A 19186-nucleotide genomic window follows, 5' to 3' on the forward strand; every position below is an offset into this window, starting at 1 on the left:
GTAATATCCATTCATATTAGTTGATTTGTGTAGCACTTGGTTATGTATGCAGTAATGAATCTCTTCTGGTGAAGAGGTGACAAAAGAGATGAGCAGGGATGAATAGAACAAACATTTGTACATAAGTAGATTAATAATGTCTGCCTATTGGCAATATATACCTGTGGAACTAGCACATTAAATAGAAATCCAAAAGTTACTATGGCAACCTTATTATTCCTCACTAAGAAGATACATTCCATCATCCAATACAACAAATCATAAACTGGCTCACAGTACAACTTAATATACTGTATCTTGTGTGCTGTATCCTGTATCTACCGGTAAGAAACGTCTTGCTTCTCTGACAGACTGTGAGGGCATAGTACATTTCAATTATGTCACCTAAAAAGCATCATCTGTCACCGCTGATAAAGAAATGCTACTTGACATAGCTGGTGATGAAGCCAGCATGTACTGTACATTTGGGCCATGCCTCTGGATTAAGATCCAGTAAATGCAATGGATTTCTAGAATCCATAGAAGATTGACAGGGTGACATCATCCATCATCTTTTGGGACTGGAAGAAATGTGCATGCCTATGTTTATAACAAACACTGTGAAAAAACAGCTGGAGATACAACTTATAATTAAAAATGTGCCTCTGCCATTTTGTTTGCATTGCTGTTGTTGCTGTGTTCTCTATTGTCACTACACTCCTTCTGTTCTCTGCCTGTCTACTTAAGTCTCACAGGTTATCAAATACAAGTTAACAACTTAGAATATATATTGCAAATTAGCGCCTGGCTGGCTTACGTGTTCTGCTGAATCAACTACTCAATGGGCGGATTACTGTTACAAGCCTCCAGACTAACATTCTCCCCTGGTGACATTGGTGCCACTAAACAATATTGGTATGACCCAAATAAAGGTCTAATAGTGTGATAAAGTCGTACATAGATGTTTTTTAATTATAATAAAGGAACTACTTAGATAATCAAGATAAATCTTTTTCAAGCAAATTCAGGGATTTATGAATTTTCGGTTACCAAGTAAATGACGGTGGCAGTATTTTACTGTCAAAATAGGACTCTAGAATTTCTTGTTCTTGTTTTTTGTTTTGTTTAGTATAGATGAATTAAAGGCCTAACTCCCTATGTTCACTAACTAGCATCATCAACAAATTAATCTGGTTGGACACCAAACGAATTGGAATCTCAAAACACATGAACCCACCCTTTCAGATAATATTAAAGTCTGCTAGTAGCCATTAATTCAGTAAATGTAACAGTGAATGTATTGAAACACTTGAGACCCATGCAATGAGAGCAATGGCTGGCAGATTACCCTTTTTGCAAATACTCAGGATCCTCTCATCAACAGGAACAAGGGGATGAAACTTCCAAAGCAGTGTTTTTCCCGGCAATTGCCTTTAGAAACGTTATGCGATCAGAACACAATTTTCTCTCGAGTGCATGGAGAGAGATGAGTGGCTCACTCATTAATGCAACAAGCTCTGGCATAGCAGGCACAGGGCACTCACTTTCATTACAGGAATGACAGAAATGCACTTTACTGTTTGACCAAATCGGGGTTTTTGAGTGAGGTGATAAAATGGAGTGTACTCTTTCAACATCGGCACCCATTCCATTTTTAGAGAATTGATATAGTGCGTTCTAGATAATGACATTCAGAGTAGGTATTTTTATCAATGTAACTTTTGAATGTGACTTTGTTAAGCCTCAACTCAGATTAGAGACTCATTATAGATTAGAATAGCATTGAAACTGTGCGATTTTCTTTAGATTTTTATATTTCTAACTAAATGTTCATTTTGAAAAGGTTTATCGAAAGGGTATACGTTTGCATGTACATTTTGACCAGTCGACTCAACTAAAGAATTGTCTAAGCCACAGGCATTTCCCAGAATTGCCAGATGGTCAATACTCACATGCAGGGAAGTAGTTAAGTAAGGCCTAATTTAGAAAACTCTCAGTAGTCCTTTCATAAGTCAGGCTTGGCTTCACATTTGGCACCTGTCTTCCTCCACTCAAAGTATAAGAGAAGCCACCAACTAAAGAAAGCTTTACTCATTACATTGTAATCATTTAGCAGAATCTCTAATTCAGAGATACTCACAGTCTCAGAGTTAGGGTTCACTGTCTTGGTTGAGAGCAGGACAACCAATGTATATCCTTGCTGATTTGGGGATTTGATGTAGCTACCTTTTGGTTACTGGACAGATTTACTAACTCACACCCTGTGATGACCAGAACAGGTTGATTAGTGTTTCATTGATTCACACATTTTTGCTTTAGTAACTCATGGATGGTTATTCATTGTGCAGATAGTCCAAACTGTGTTCTTCAATGTAGTTGCTGAAACTTTTTGAATTTTATGAATGAAGGAGTCAACTTTAAAATGTGATAACAGTCAGTTGTGGTGCAATCATATCCTTTACTTCCCTTTAGATTAATTACAGAAAGCATTGAACCTGAAACTACTTCACCTGTGAAATAAATTGCTATAGGTTAGGAGGTGTACCACTTATTTATTTTCAACGAAAGAAGCCACTGTGAAGGTACTTCACTGCTGAGTAATGATTTGTCTTCATTAAAAAAAAAAAAACGTTATTATATATTGCACATTAAAAACCGGATGGTTGAAATCCTCAATACTGATTGAGTGACCGCTGTGGTATATGTATGCAATAAGGCACGAGTCAGTATGGTATATGGCCAGTATATCACAGTTAAGAGCTGTTCTTAGGCACGACGCATCACGTTGTGCCTGGACACAGAGCTTAGCAGTGGAAAGGTTGTAATATATCAGCCCCAAGATGATCACTCTTATGAACTGGTTACTAATGCAATCTGAGCAGTTAAAAGTAATGTGAAGTAATATGTGTGGTATGCAAGCTTATATACCCTGGGTATCAGCCAATCAGCATTCAGGATGCCAACCACTCAGTTTATAAGAGACAAAATACATTGCATGTATGACATAACATACATTTTTACTGCAATAATTATTTTTGGTAACCTGTTTAAAAGAGTTATAAGTCATGGCACTGGTTTGTGATATATTGCTAGACGCTATGTCCATGCACTCTGCCACGTGTTTTGACAAAGAACAGTTCTTAGCTGTTGTGTTGACCAAAGACCACACCCCATGGTGTCGTATCACTTACATTTACTGTGCACACATACTATTGTTTATTCGATCAAACATTTTACGTTTGTTGTATTTGCCGTTAGATCCATTCGGTAAGGATTGTGTGTATTTTCCGGGGAAACATTTGGATACATTTAAAAGAAACCTTTGGACGCCTTTGTTTCCATGCATAGCGAAGCTTAACATCTTATCATTTGACCTTTTTGGGTGTTTTCATGGTTCTAGCCTGGAGGACATGGACAGGCTCAGCTCTATTCTGGTGAGATTACTGGAACACTCACAGTATTAAAAACAGAGGAAAAAGAGGAGTCAGACCAATGACTCTCGTATATCCCAAAGAACCCGAATGAATGCCAACTCAGTGATCCATCTCACAGCTTTTTGCAAAATAATATAGGCCTACGCTATCCGGTCAAATTGGAATTCGTAAAAGGGTAGGGTTGCATTTTTTCCAAGCATCTGAACAAACTCTCCCGCTCATTTTAAGCCCCTTCGCAACACAGTGGCGTGGTAATAATAGGCCACTTAGCACATGCTTTTATCCACGGCAACTAAACTGTACACCGAGAGCATACACATTTAGTCAGTGTGATATCCCTGCAGGAATTCATAGCGTGACCTTGGGGTTGCTTGTGCCGTTCTCTGAGTCACACAGCGCCATGGTCTTGAGAGCGGGGGTGCACATTAAGCGGCCTAACATGCTCCTTCAGAACTCATCATATATGCTGTAGTTCTAGAGAGGGTTTCCATCCTAACCTGGGCAGGGAGTTTCCCAGAAATACGCAGCACCCCCTCCTCTCTCAGAGCGCTCCAGAGCCATATTCGGATGCTGTTACAGTAATATTCTGATGTTTTGGAAGCTTGGGTAGGCCCCTTTCCAACACACAATGGATTAGGTTTGCGGTAGCTGTGTAAAAATATCTGCAGGAATAGAAATGCATGCGCGCATACACACACACATAGTGAAGAGGTGTTTCTGTCATGAGCATTGATTTTTAAGGGGCTTACATAAAGTGTTGGTTGGTCTGCTGCAATTGTTGATGTGAGGGAGTTTTCCTGGCAGATTGGAGCTTGACTGGAGGAGGATACCAAACACACACACACACATGCACTGACCAGAGAAGGGAGCACTCCCAGAGAGGAGCCCAGGATTATAGGGGGGTGTGTGTGTGTTTCTCTGTGTATGTGTGCAGTGGTACCCAAGATTATAGGATTGGGTATTTCCTCTCCTTAGGCCACTTCCCATTTCTCAAAGCCCTCAGTTCCCAAATCTGCTGCAGCCCGTAATTAGCAAAGTTGAACAGCAGACAAAAAATGCAACTCAAAGCATGAACCTTAGGCTTTACTCCATGTGATGCAGTGCCTCAAATAGTTATGTTCTGCCCAGTATGGTTTGATTCCGACATCAAGTTTTTGAATCTATTTCAGGGTTCAGCAAATATTTGTTTGACCTTGGAAAGACTATAGGCATTTATTATTAGTTATACAACCACCATATGCTAATGTGAGCATCCCATTGCAATCAATAGCAATCACATTGTGGCTGAAGGGCACTTCGTTCTGTAGATTATGTTTCTGGAAAACCTGTTCGCATCAGGGTATTTAATTTTTTGTACAGACCTTATTGATTGAGAATAGTCAGTAGTTATTTATTTAATAAATAAAGGAAAGTCTTACAAGTGGAGGAGAGTGGATGAATAAGCCTTTTGGAAGCTAGGGGTGAGCAGGAAGCCATGTCGATATGTGGACCAGATTCAGGGCACCTGTTTATCTGAAAACCGGCACCTACGCAATGCAGTACCATAGGGCATTGGAATTTTACCCTTAGCGTTCCCTCCAACTGATCCTCCAACTGATCCTCCAACACCAGCAGTATCTGTTCTCCCATCCAGACTTGACCAGGATCAAGCCTTCTTAGTTTCAGAGGCAAACCGGGATTGGAATGCAACGTGCTTTGTTGCTGGTTGGCAGGATGAGTTATTTTTTGTGTGCAATTTTGCTGTTTGTTTTGTCTAATCCTATTATACTGAATGTTTTGTTGACTATGCCCACATCTCCAATCACCATGTGGGCTCAATCACTGACACTCATATATCAAGCAACTTTGAATTCTGAGCCAAAATCACCTGAAAGTAAGATCAATCCAAGTCGTTCAAACAACTTTTCTGATATTACGGCTCATATGAGTTTCCTGTGAATATCGTTGCCATCCCAGTGTAACTTTCATGTGGAACTGATAGATACCTTTCCTTTTCACAAATACTTTGTGTTTGATGAGACGCTGACTTACTTGTGAGCTCTGGTGAGACACCGTTTGTGGCTTTCTACTTTATGGATTTACATTATGGGGGAGAGAAGCCCAGAACATGTTTATCTTGTGGGGTCAGACTTTAAATGGCTTTGTAAAATCTCTGAGATCTCCAGCTCTTCCCCAATGCTTTTCATCATCCCCCAAGGTCCCTACTGTACTGAACATAAGAGTAATCTATCTTTGAAGCCCAACAACCACCTTTTTACATCAAAGCAAATGCCACTCACGTACAAATAACAGAAGTCTTGCTTCAGTAGTGGCACACGCTTACAGAGAGATGAGGATGGACCTCCAAAGCTCACTGAAGTGAAGAGGAACAAAGGAATGGAAGGGGAACAAACAGAGGTCTTTTTAAAGAGGGTCAAAACCAGTTACAGGAAATCTGCAGTAGCATGGGAACAATATCTGAGAGAGGGCTAGGGCCAGGAAGAGGTGCTTACACACTTGATCTCCTCTTTGGGTAATGCTTCTCCATATTGAGCTATACTGTACCTTCTGACGATAAAATGTTGGTGGATCCTTCACTATTAGAATCTGGGGGACACCCTGTAGGTTCTTCAAGGAAAATGTTAGTCAGCATATTCTTAGAAGAACTATGAAAAGAAGGGGTTCTGTTCAGGGTTATTCCACAGTTTCAATTTGAATTACCAGGGATCCACCAACGTTTCAGTTTGAAATATTACTTAAGGATAATGCAAGGAACAACTGAGGAGTTCCTTTTTTGACAAATTGAGACAGTTTGTCATTTCAATAGTCTAGCTTGGTGGTTAGAGCATCTCACCTGTAATTGAAGGGTGTCTAGATCAAATCCCTGGGCTGACAATGTGCAAAATCAGTCATTCTAAAAATACAAACCTGCATGGGAGAGTCAGACAGACATTGCAGTTTTCAATGTAATTTTTACCCTTAACTGAGTATTGGTTATAGAATCTTATAAGAACACCATCTAGTCATCTATATTTGCTTCTCCATTATAATTTTTTAACAGAATTCATTCTTTACTATGTTTCCGATGGTATGGTAATCCTTAATCATAATGGCTTTCATGAGAAAGACTGACAGTTTTTAATCTGACTGCTAAATTGTGTATATATATAACTGTAGATATTTGCAGCCTATACTGTACAACTTAAAACTTGATTTTATCTCACTAGAAAAGAAAAAGAAGGGGATAATTAAGACAGAACTGAATCTCTTTGTGGGTTCAGCTATGTCGCGTGGCTGCAAGCAGCATTATCATTATTAACATCTTTTGAAGAGCAGTTTCACCGCTCACGTTGCCCCTAGTGGTCGATGTTGGAGGTGTCCATTGGAGAGTCTACGATTTTAACTACATAAAGGCACTTGCACATTGGCGGGGGGGGGGGGGGGGGGGTCGAATGTCAGTGTTTATCAGTGCCTGTGAATGACCAGCGTCATTCAAGCAGACCAGCATGCGTTGTCCGTCTGTATAATTCGCATCGCAAAAGCTGGCAGTCATGAGGAAGCAGACGGGCAAGGAGCCCTTTTGTGTCATTTTGGCGTGTGCCCTCTGAAAGGCCTGTGCACGGCCCTGACTACAAATATAATTGATTTTGAGCATGTTCTGAAAATGCAAGTTAGATGTGCTGCAACATGATATACAGTGCTTGTCGAAAAGGTAGATACACTTTCCATTTCACTTCAATCTGTGTTCAAACATTTTACTTAAACGTATATGTACCAGTAAAATAAACATATTAGGCTGCATTACAATTAACCCAGGCAAATTTAATTATTTTATCATCAGGCCTGTTTTTATTAGTCCAACTTGAACAAATACAGTTTCCCCAAAGAACAATTATTCATCATGGCCATTATTAATTCTGTACGTAAAGTGCATTGTAAGATATAAGCCCAGTAAACAGTACACATCCTACTGACATTGGTAGAACAGTGAATCCAGCATCATATCTACAACATATAATTGTGAAATGCATCGACATTATTTGCTTCTTGAAAACTTCGGATAGGCATGCGCAAATGTAATTTATTCATGTGCAGTGAATGATTTTGTATGCAGTGCATTTCCAGCCCAAATGGTTCTGGCACCTTCTCTAAAAGACTGGCCCTCCTGAGAGGTAGCAAAGGAGCATTTTAGTAAAATAGATGTCTACTCTGCTGCAGTGCTGTTGATACAGCAAACAGCTGGAGGCAGGGACCTCAGGTGGATTCCTGGGTGTTGTTATTGAAGCATATAAACAATGTTTTTTGGCCTGGGGTAAAGGTTAAACAATTTACCCAGAGGCATTAAATAAGTCAAACCCATACCTCGCCTAAGACATTGGATAAATACAAAAATTGCTGGAGTAAAATGTTATTCTGCTCCACCTTGTAAATTAGGTGTCACATTGTATTTCATTGAAATGCATGATATCTAACTTGCTCTGTCCTTTGTAGTGCACGGATATCCATTCTATTCTACTCCTTTCAAAAACAATATTTCCCCGAGCCATGGCAACATCCAGCAGTACGTGTGGACCTACAACGCACAACACATTCTGTCATCATTCTTTCTTCCTGTTATTGTTTTTCTCACACTAACTATTTGTCATAGGTGTCAGGGGTTTATTTTGGCCAGACTTGCCCATACATCCCCAATTCTGACACCCTGCTCCATCAACGCAATAGCAAATCACCTTCACTCGACAGCATATCACTAACAATGATCTGTGAGTACGAACACAGAATCATAAATCTCTTCACTTGTAATTCATAAAAAAAAAAAAGAATAATCAAATAAAGAATAAAATATTCTTCCTTGTATTTTTACATGAATTAGTTCATATAATTGGACCGGTCAAAAAATTGCAATCTTACTAGAATTCTTTAAGACATTTAAGAAATTGAAAACAGTTTTAGTATCTTTGAGATCATGAGCTAGTTAAATTTGGCTTATATCCAAATACAGATTTGTTTTAAGTAATTCATAGTCAAATCAGGTTTGGATACCATATCTTCTCAATTTACATAGGCTCACAATGGATTTGAAACAAATCTTACATACATGATTATTTTACCAATGTGCTTTCTGATTCTTGTCGGCAGAAAGAGAAAATATTACTCCTAAATCTATGCATCAGAAAGACAAATCACCTGAACTGATTTCCTGTACGATACATATTTTGCAATATGTTGTTGGATATATCAATTGACTAGTAGAACATTTTATATAACTGGGCGGATATCTGCTGACGCATTTAATGATGGGAATCAATGACTCATAGAGGCTTTAAAGCTTTTCAGGTCAATGTCAAAAGTATTAAAGGGTAGAACAGGTCATTATGTTCTAAATTAATTTAAAGTAGAACACCTTCTGGAAAAGAAGAATATTTTTTTTCCAGTTAAATTATTCTCACATTTTTTATATAATTTCTGATTACATAACATACGCATATTTCTCAAATCCAATCTACATCTGTGAAAGTGAATACATAGTTTGTTGACCTCACATTACTTTTAGAGAAACCAGTAGATTTAGAATCACTGTTTTTTTTTATTGTCACCAGCAAGTGTTGCTATGAGTTTGTAAAAATCACTGGTAACACTTTATTTACTTTATATAGAGTGCCTTAATATCTTCCTTTGGACACATTTCAGCTAACCACATACTAACCTAAACCATAATCCTTATTCAAACTATAACCCCTTTACTAAACCTTATTCCAAACTTAACCCTACTCCTAACCTTTAGCAAGTAGTTGCTTATCAAGATAGTTCGTCATTTAATGATTGTAGTTCTATCCATAGAGCATCTACAGATGGAAATTACGACTGTTAAAATAAAGTGTAATAGAATTGTTGTTGTTTAAGGTTGTTTTGTAACACTTTTATGTGTTATGTGTTTGTGTATCTGTCTGTGTGTGTGTGTGTGTCTTTGCAGAGATTCGAGAGGCCTTCAAGGTGTTTGACCGCGATGGTAACGGGTTTATTTCCAAGCAGGAGCTAGGTATGGCCATGAGGTCCCTGGGTTATATGCCCAATGAGGTGGAGCTGGAGGTCATCATACAAAGACTGGACATGGACGGTGAGACACCAACACACACAACCTGGAACTGTATTTTTAATCTAGTCTCCGGGGTATGGGTCTTGAACTTGTAAAGCACTTGTCAATCATGTCGGTGGGAATGTCAAGATGTGTGGTGCTTGTGTTGATTTTCCTCCTTCCATCATCTAGGAAACCATGAATTCTGATGGAATTCTTGAACAGAAAAGCAGGCCAATTAACAGTTAATATGATTCATATGTTTTTGTTTGTGTCCTTTATTTGGAATGTCTTTACTATGAATTTAGAGAACATTTGTGTGAATTTATCTTAATATTTTATACAAAAATAATGACCATCCCTGTAGGGTTCACATACTTTCAAGCAGCACTGTATTATGGGTAACATATTTAACATTATGCATGCTGCACTATTAAGCAGCACCCATACACCTATTACTGTTTATTTAATAGGATGTTTGATAAGCTCGCTCAGCTACAATTCCTTAACAGCTAGAATGCTACTTTCCATGACTGTCACTTTCCAAACTTCATTTAGAAAGTGATGCTGATTTCCATGCAATGCTGTTTTGTTTGATTACGTTTTGATTAAGCTTGGATTTTACAGGTCACATTATAATATTATAGGGTTCTGTGTGTGTTGAAATTGGGATTGCGTGCAATAGCTTTAGCTTGGTACCTGGCCGACACCAATTTAGTCAGCCCAAAACAATAATCAGTAACTGCAGTCAGTTTCAAAATGTTTAGGCTTTATTCATTAATCCATGTGACTATAGTAAATTGTTGCTCTATTGAAATCAAACTTAAGTTAAATATCTAAATTAACCAACTAAACTATAAAACTAGCCAACTGTTGCACAAAGAAACAGATAATATTATAACAGGGCAATGTGCTACATGCTCATCTTTTCCACCTATTCCAACAATTTTGTTGAAATAGAAGTGTATTTACATATTATGTATATTTTATTTTAATTGAAATGTTGTCCTCATAACTGTAGTGTGAATAGGCTTGTAGACCCTTTTATTTGACCCAAGCAACAAGGGTCTAAATTTGAGTTTTACAGAATTAGGATATATAACTTTTACAGTCCAAACTACAGGATGTTTAGACATGGCATATTTCTCCTCTGTACTCATTGTAACTACCACTTATCAACAATAGGTGATGGTCAGGTGGATTTTGAGGAGTTTGTCACTCTCCTTGGACCAAAGCTGACAGCAGCCGGAATGCCTGACAAGTTCCATGGAACCGATTTTGATTCTGTATTCTGGAAGGCAAGTAATCATTACCCTGGCTTTCTTGAATTGAGGTGGGAACTGTGTTCCTTGGACTTTGGCACCATGTAAAATAACTTTAAAATGACAAGAACATGACTCATTACACATTTCTTATTTTTATTAAAATTTTATTGAATAATAAGCCCTTTATACTGCAAAACATCGATTTGTATGCAATTTAGAACCAACTGGGTTCTCGCAAATTGGCTTGTCACACTGGTGATGTAGATGCTCAATCACATTTCTTGTAATGGGCATTTCCTACATTAAATGCATTTGAAAGTGTTTAGAGTGGAACCGTGTACTGACATGTTTTGGAGATATTGAGTACACAGCTCTGGAAAAAAATTCAGAGACCACTGCACCTTTTTCTTTCCTTTCCAGAAAAGTTGAAAAGGAAAGTTTTGAGTGAGGAACAGAAGTGTTCAATTTGCAGAGGTCTCTTAATTTTAACCCTTCTGTTCCTTTTTGAATTCTTTGGAAAGGAAAGAAAAAAGGTGCAGTGGTCTCTTAATTTTTTCAGAAGCTGTATATTTTGTGATGCTATACAGTGTAAATGTATTTAATATATTGCATAGTTTAATAAAACAAAGGCTTTTGTGATACCTATTTCTTTATAACACATGTTGTTTTCCCTTAGTTTTATGCAGTTAGTGTTGCTGCCTTGATAATTACTGTGAGCTAACTGCTATCGCTGAGCCAAATGTTTTGGTTATGTAAAGCCGTAAAAAGAAAATAGTTATTATTTTGAAGACTTTGCCTTTATCTAATTAATTTATTAATCATGTCCCTATGGAAAGTTCTTTTTTAAAAAGGATTGATGAACATAGATTTGACTGTCATCCATTTATTAGAATCCACATTTCCCTAAAGAATATCTCCATGGTGTTTCCATCATTAGTGCAAAAATATAATTTCAAGTCATTAAGCTCCCATATTTGTCAATTTAGAATGTGACAATGTACCCAAATACATTTTTACCAAAGATATTGAAAATAATTAATTTCTTCCAAAATACCGCGACCAAATCCCACAGTAATTTAAGGATGACTCAATCGCTTCCTTCCTGCTTATTATCACTGACAAGCTGAAGCAAAAATCTTCTGGGTGATCAAAATGTATTAGCTGTCATCTGTGAAACTATCTATAGCATGGGGTCTTTTGACTTGAATAGGGAAGAAAACATTTAATTGGCAGACTTGGTAGATGGTTAATAGGACAGTGTCAGCCGGTAAGGCGTTTGAAGTCTTGTCAGAGTTACTTATGAAATCCATTTAGATTTATTGTAATCAGGTGTTGTTTTTGTTATTCTCAGTGAAAATTTAAAAATATATATATTTACAAAGAAAACAGGGCATGTCCTCAGGACATTTTGACATTCCCGGGATATTCGGAGGACTCTTTTCGTATGCAGGAGCATGACAGATTTAATCTTCCCATGTCTATGCCTTGCTCTAGCTATGAGTTTGTGTTCAATATAGAACAAACACACACATCTTATGGTGGGTTTGGAAATCAAGACTGTCATTGAATAAGGCATACACATACAGTGGGGAGAACAAGTATTTGATAACCTGTAAAATCGGCAGTGTTTCTCGCATGTAGAACTCTGTCATTTTTATCCTAGGTACTCTTCAACTGTGAGTGACGGAATTTAAAACAAAAATCCAGAAAATCCCATTGTATGATTTAAGTAATTAATTTGCATTTTATTACATGACATAAGTATTTTATACATCAGAAAAGCAGAACTTAATATTTGGTACATAAACTTTTGTTTACAATTACAGAGATCATACGTTTCCTGTAGTTCTTGACCAGGTTTGCACACACTGCAGCAGGGATTTTGGCCCACTCCTCCATACAGACCTTCTCCAGATCATTCAGGTTTCGGGGCTGTCGCTGGGCAATACAGACTTTCAGCAGCCTACAAAGATTTTCTATTGGGTTCAGGTCTGGAGACTGGCTAGGCCACTCCAGGACCTTGAGATGCTTCTTACGGAGCCACTCCTTAGTTGCCCTGGCTGTGTGTTCCGGGTCGTTGTCATGCTGGAAGACCCAGCCACGACCCATCTTCAATGCTCGTACTGAGGGAAGGAGGTTGTTGGCCAAGATCTTGCGATACATGGGCCCCATCCATCCTCCCCTCAATATGGTGCAGTCGTCCTGTCCCCTTTGCAGAAAAGCATTCCCCAAAATTATGTTTCAACCTCCCTGCTTCACGGTTGGGATGGTGTTCTTGGGGTTGTACTCATCCTTCTTCTTCCTCCAAACACGGCGAGTCGAGTTTAGACAAAAAACCTCTATTTTTGTCTCATCAGACCACATGACCTTCTCCCATTCCTCCTCTGGACCATCCAGATGGTCATTGGCAAACTCCAGACGGGCCTGGACACATGCGCTGGCTTGAGCAAGGGGACCTTGCATGCGCTCCAGGATTTTAATCCATGACGGCGTAGTGTGTTACTAATGGTTTTCTTTAAGACTGTGGTTCCAGCTCTCTTCAGGTCATTGACCAGGTCCTGCCGTGTAGTTCTGGGCTGATCCCTCACCTTCCTCATGATCATTGATGCCCCACGAGGTGAGATCTTGCATTGGAGCCCCAGACCGAGGGAGATTGACCGCTATCTTGAACTTCTCCCATTTTCTAATAATTGCGCCAACAGTTGTTGCCTTCTCACCAAGCTGCTTGCCTATTGTCCTGTAGCCCATCCCAGCCTTGTGCAGGTCTACAATTTTATCTCTGATGTCCTTACACAGCTCTCTGGTCTTGGCCATTGTGGAGAGGTTGGAGTCTGTTTGATTGAGTGTGTGGACAGGTGTCTTTTATACAGGTAACGAGTTCAAACAGGTGCAGTTAATACAGGTAATGAGTGGAGAACAGGAGGGCTTCTTAAAGAAAAACTAACCGGTCTGTGAGAGCCGGAATTCTTACTGGTTGGTAGGTGATCAAATACTTATGTCATGCAATAAAATGATACAATCATACAATGTGATTTTCTGGATTTTTGTTTTAGATTCCGTCTCTCACAGTTGATGTGTACCTATGATAAAAATTACAGACCCCTACATGCTTTGTAAGTAGGAAAACCTGAAAAATTGGCAATGTATCAAATACTTGTTCTCCCCACTGTAAGTGCCCTGTTCTCTTACCATGCCCAAATCCTTATCATATCCATTGGGTTGAAAAAACAATAGGAACAACCTAGGAACAGTATAATCACAGTGACATATTTTCCTGTGTGTTTGTGTGTTTGTATATGTCCAGACCGATATGCAGAAGCTGACAGTGGAGGAGCTGAAGAGGCTGCTGTATGATACGTTCTGTGACCACCTAACTATGAAGGACATTGAGAACATCATCATGACTGAGGAGAGTCACATAGAGAATCCAGGGGCCTGCCAGGTGGATATAGACAGTAAGGAACCTTATAATAAAAACATAAATCACTTTTTTGCCCTCAATATCTTTAAGCTAAGATATGCTATTGATTTTTGATGGTCATACAATGGATCGTTTATTAATTTCAGGTTTTAGGAGATACGATATACAACAAAGGGTTGTGATAAACTGTCTTGTTCTAGAGACTACAGAGACTGTTATTTCTAACTCTGACGCCGAGGTCCGGAAGTAATGTTTTTATCAGGTGAAATTCTTATATAGTAACGACTATAAAGATGATCACGTTGCCTACACTTTTACAATTTGTAGTTTAACCTTTGGGGTAGTTCCCGTTATGGCGATCAAAACTTTTCTCTGTCTCAGCACCTAAATAATGGAACCAGCTTTCCTCGGAGGCTAGGATAGCGAATCTCTGCATGTCTTCAAAAAACATCTGAAAATGTACCCAAGTACCTAAAATAGCTCCACTGTCACCACCTCTGTTGTCTTTTGTAAGTGTTTCATATTTTATGTTAATTTATTTGTATGATCTCCTTGCCAGCACTTACTTATGCCAATGAATTCATTGATCAAAATGTACTTACTATTCTGCTGTGGGGTTGTTTCACCTAACAATTTAAAATGTTTGCACTTAAGGTAACTCACTAGACAAGTATCTGCTAAATGACAAAAATGTCACAATGTCATTTTGATCAAACATTACATTAACCAAGTCTTATGCATTTCTATGCATGAATGGCTTATAGCAGTGGACATAGAAGAGCCTGACAGAAAAGATAGAGAACTTCTATTGCAATACTCACACAGAGATACTGTATTTATAACAGATCATTTTAGGGTCACACTGTCTCATGGGCAAGACAATGGACGTGAACTGTTTTTTGTGCGTCTCAGTTACATATATAGACTTTAACAGATGTTGGTTACACATTGTAATACAATTTGAATGGTTGTTTTGAGACAGGCATAGAAGTTAACCAAATGGCATTAACAGGTGGTAGATAGATTTGTAGATATCCCATGGTGGACAAACGCATAGCCGGAATTGGCTGTCTAACCTATTGACAAAACTATGATACAAAATACTATAAAGATTAATCAAAACGACCCCAGCTGTCTCACAATTTTGTTGTTGTCCGGGAACTAGCTCACATGAATCAATCAGTAATGGACTTAATAATCAGGCGAGTTGATTTAGGCTTGCTAGGTCTGGGATACATCAAATACATGGAACAGCTGTGGGGTCCCCAGGAGAGGGTTGAGAACCACTATACTACAACATTCTCCTCAGATGTCGATACATTTGTTTATCTCGTTTGGCAGAAACTAAAATCAGCGTTGTAATCTATGTAATTATATGTCGCACGTACAGGTGTGGAACAAATTTCCAAGCAGTGTTCATCCGTAGTAATTGTGTTCACGTTCTTGTACATTTCCAGATGAGATTTCTCACTGGAAATGACGATATACATAACTCACCTTCGCATCGGGGTTCAGATATGTGCAGAGGGCATGAAATAGGATTGATTGAATTGACTAACAGGTGCATGAGAACCATTGTCACAATTTGTATCTCTGTTCCTCTGCATACCTAACCTTCCTTTTCTGTCTTGCCTCCCTTTCCTGGTAAGCAGCTAGTCCAACACAGCAAGTAAAGCAAACGTGTGTACGCAAGAGCCTAATATGTGCTTTCGCCATCGCCTTCATCATCAGCGTCATGCTTATTGCAGCCAATCAGGTGCTGCGGAGCGGCATGAAGTAGGCAGGGGCATGCCAGCCCACTCTAAGAGACTACTCTAAGACACCCGGACAACTGACTGAGTTAAAGCTTTGAGACAACAACAGACAATCGAAGTGTTATTAAAAATAAACCGACAGGAAAGCATTTGTGTGTTAATGGCTCTCATCCAAGTGACTTCATTGGCACCCTTTCTGAACTTGCTCCTTAAACTCCTACTCTGCCTGGAGGATGACCATCATCTGTGCATGAAGTGCATGGATTTAATCGGTTGTTTCTTGAAACACTTGTAAATGTTGTTATCAGTGTGTATCCATATGACTGTGTAACAAACATAGGCGTGTTATAATTCACTCACGACCAACAGTGACCACTACTGTTAATGGGGGTTAGGGTCAGAAGTCAAGGGATCAGGTTATAGGTGAAAGTTCATGGGTCGGGAGAGGGAAGTGATGATGTTTATTTTTATGTATTTTTACGTCTGTACTGTGTACCAAATCAACAACGAAACAAAAAAGTGAATATTTCATGAAATAAATATTTTACAGTTCTGCATGAACAGAAGGGCTGTTTAATAGACAACATGCTCACCTTGTAAAAGTCGTTTTTGGGGAACTGTTCTTATTGACATACTGTGGATTATTAGCTTCACTGAGCACCCCGTTCTTAGTGCCATAGAAAAACAAAAGGCTCAGATGTGATGGACTTGTATTAGCATATCACTGAGAATTCATACAGTATGCTTGATATGTGACATATATACGTAACAACATACAAAGAAGAATGTCCGCACTGTATAAGAAAACGATGTAATGGAATGTATTTTGTTCTCTGTTGGTGTGTTCAGTCCAAATACATTGCTATATTGAGCAATAAGTCATGAGTATACATCTCACATGTAATTTCACCCCATATATGATCAATATAATCCTTTAGTGTCATCCATAGGTCAGCTTGGCTCAGGAGAATCGAAGCAGCAGCAATGACCTTCAGTCCATAACTGTCCCCTGGTAGGTCCTTGTTATTCTTGGGATGCAATACTCTGGCTATGGAGACTTTAAACATACCATAGCAATATATTTTATTTTATTATGCTGTCTTTTTTAAATTGAAAGGATATACCATTCACACTACATGATAAGATAATTAGGCATTAAAAGCACTATCATCTTTTATGGCACTGCTGTAATGTCAGGTTTTTATCTTTTGTGATTGAATACAACACGGTATTTGCATTTTGACACGGTAGTCAGTATCAGCAATGAATTGTGTGTTATGCAAAGGCATAACTCTGAGTTGATGGAGTCAATTTACATGTACTGTAAACAAATAGCTTTTTATTTTCATTCAGCACTTTATAATAAGGTGCTGCAGTGCACATGGGTAATTCACCACCATTATGCTTGTGTTCCAATAGAAAATGTACTTACATATGTTTTGAATAGTTCATTGTAAATGATCCTACTCTCATGAAAGTAACGGTACAATAAAAAGGAAGAGCAGTTTATGAACCCCTTCAGATTCTGTTGGAGAACATATAACCCTAAAAGCACTAACCTGTGTACATTCTGACAAACCAATGTCAAAATCCTTATTTTCTCTCATTTTGAAAGGTTAGGACTTTAAGTCAAGCATCAAGTTACGACATAAAAACAAATATTGTGAATGTGTGCAATAGTAAAACCAAAATACAATGTGGCTTGAAAATCTGCACATTTGGCACAGAAGATGAAAAACGATATCGCTTTTGTGTTTTAAGTTGATCACGTGGGCCAAATAGTGAAATAGAAAATAAAAAGTTCTTATAAAAGCTTGACATTTGGCACGAAGTATGGACTATATGTACCTTTAAAAGACCACCTGGGCTAGAATACCACTCCAGATTTGGCCTATTAGGCGGGAAAGCTACTATTTCTCACAAGCCCCACTGAATCCCTCTGTAAAAAAGCTGATATTCTACACAATAATTTGTTTACTCCAGATTTTGCCTCACAATAAAGTATATTTTCAGGTCAACCAAAACAACTCAACATGTTGTTACGTGTCTCAGTTTTACTGAGTTTATAGCCCAGGGCATTCCAAAGTTAGAGCTCAACCCAATGAACTTGGATGTGTTTTAAAAAATGAATATGTTTTGGGGGTATACCTTTTAGGGGTTGAAATGTGCCAGTGCCTTTAGGGTTAACTAATTTAGCTGACATTTGACTGCACTGGTTAAATGTCTCTATTTCTTATATTCTGCTGAGACTGTGCTGCTGTTTGAAACAGTGTCTGAAGAATGTGATTCCATTAGCTGAGACTTTGCCTTATCTTCCGAGACACTTGGGCATTGTACATTTACATAAAGTGTTTCCTATGAAACATGGTTTATTGCCAAGCAAAGGTGTACGAAAGTAGAAATCAATCATGTCTTTACTTTTTATGTATGAAACAAAACCTATTGTATTGTATACATGTTAATAGTCAACTGAATGTTCTAGTACCATTACTGTTAGTGCAATTTGATACTAATGCCTGGATTCAATCTTTAGCGGCTTAGAGGCATTGGAGCTTTTAAAGTTAATCTTCTCTAACATTACATTTCACCTTAAAGGCTCTAAATGTCAGCCCAATATGAAATTTCCTTTAAAAGCTGCAAGGCCTAAAACCTTCCTTCAGATTCAATTCAGGTCTTGATGTCTCTTCTCTAGATCTTGCAAAAACATAATATATTATCTGCCCCCTGTGGCTGTATGTTCATTGATCACACCAGATGTACGTATCTGTCAGTGGAATGGTATGTCACATAAATAAAAGTATATCAACACCACCATTTACTCATGAATATTCACAGCACCTACAACCATAGCTAACAATGTTTTTAAACCACAGCTTTATGGACTAGCCATAAATAATCATTGTTTGACTTTTTGGAAAGGAACTCAATTTAAATACTGATGGTTTCGATTAGGTACAGTATTTCAATGGATTGCTATTCTATAGCTCAAGTTGTCCTTGATTTCCCTGAGCTTCCTGGTCCCAGCTGTTCAATCTGCCACAAGGTTTAGGACCTTAGGTAACAGCTCCCTTTGATAATAAGTACATTGCAATATCAATTGTGGGTACACACAGTTGATTGTCAGTCCATGGTCTATCTTTGGATCCCAGCTGATCAGAATGACGCCTGTAGCTATCATTCCTCCCAAATGTTTAGTATTCTAGCCCAGTAACAGCATCAATCCTCCAGGCTTCACACCACCTTCATCTGCTCCCTTGTAGGTTCTGATGGAAGTCAGG

General features: G+C 38.4%; 1 protein-coding gene across 1 annotated transcript in view; it reads left to right on the plus strand.

Annotated features, from left to right (window-relative positions):
- The window catches only part of LOC105024690 (calcium-binding protein 7), a 31766-nt gene extending 13047 nt beyond the window's left edge, over nt 1-18719 (plus strand). Inside the window, exons 2-5 of the mRNA XM_010894778.3 lie at nt 9367-9510; nt 10654-10766; nt 14038-14188; nt 15807-18719. Of these exons, the coding sequence (XP_010893080.1) occupies nt 9367-9510; nt 10654-10766; nt 14038-14188; nt 15807-15934 (536 nt within the window). The 3' untranslated portion in view covers nt 15935-18719. The remainder of the gene's footprint in view (nt 1-9366; nt 9511-10653; nt 10767-14037; nt 14189-15806) is intronic.
- Nucleotides 18720-19186: the final 467 nt, after the last annotated feature.

The sequence above is a fragment of the Esox lucius genome, chromosome 13 (assembly GCF_011004845.1).
Source record: "Esox lucius isolate fEsoLuc1 chromosome 13, fEsoLuc1.pri, whole genome shotgun sequence".
Classification (NCBI taxonomy): domain Eukaryota; kingdom Metazoa; phylum Chordata; class Actinopteri; order Esociformes; family Esocidae; genus Esox; species Esox lucius.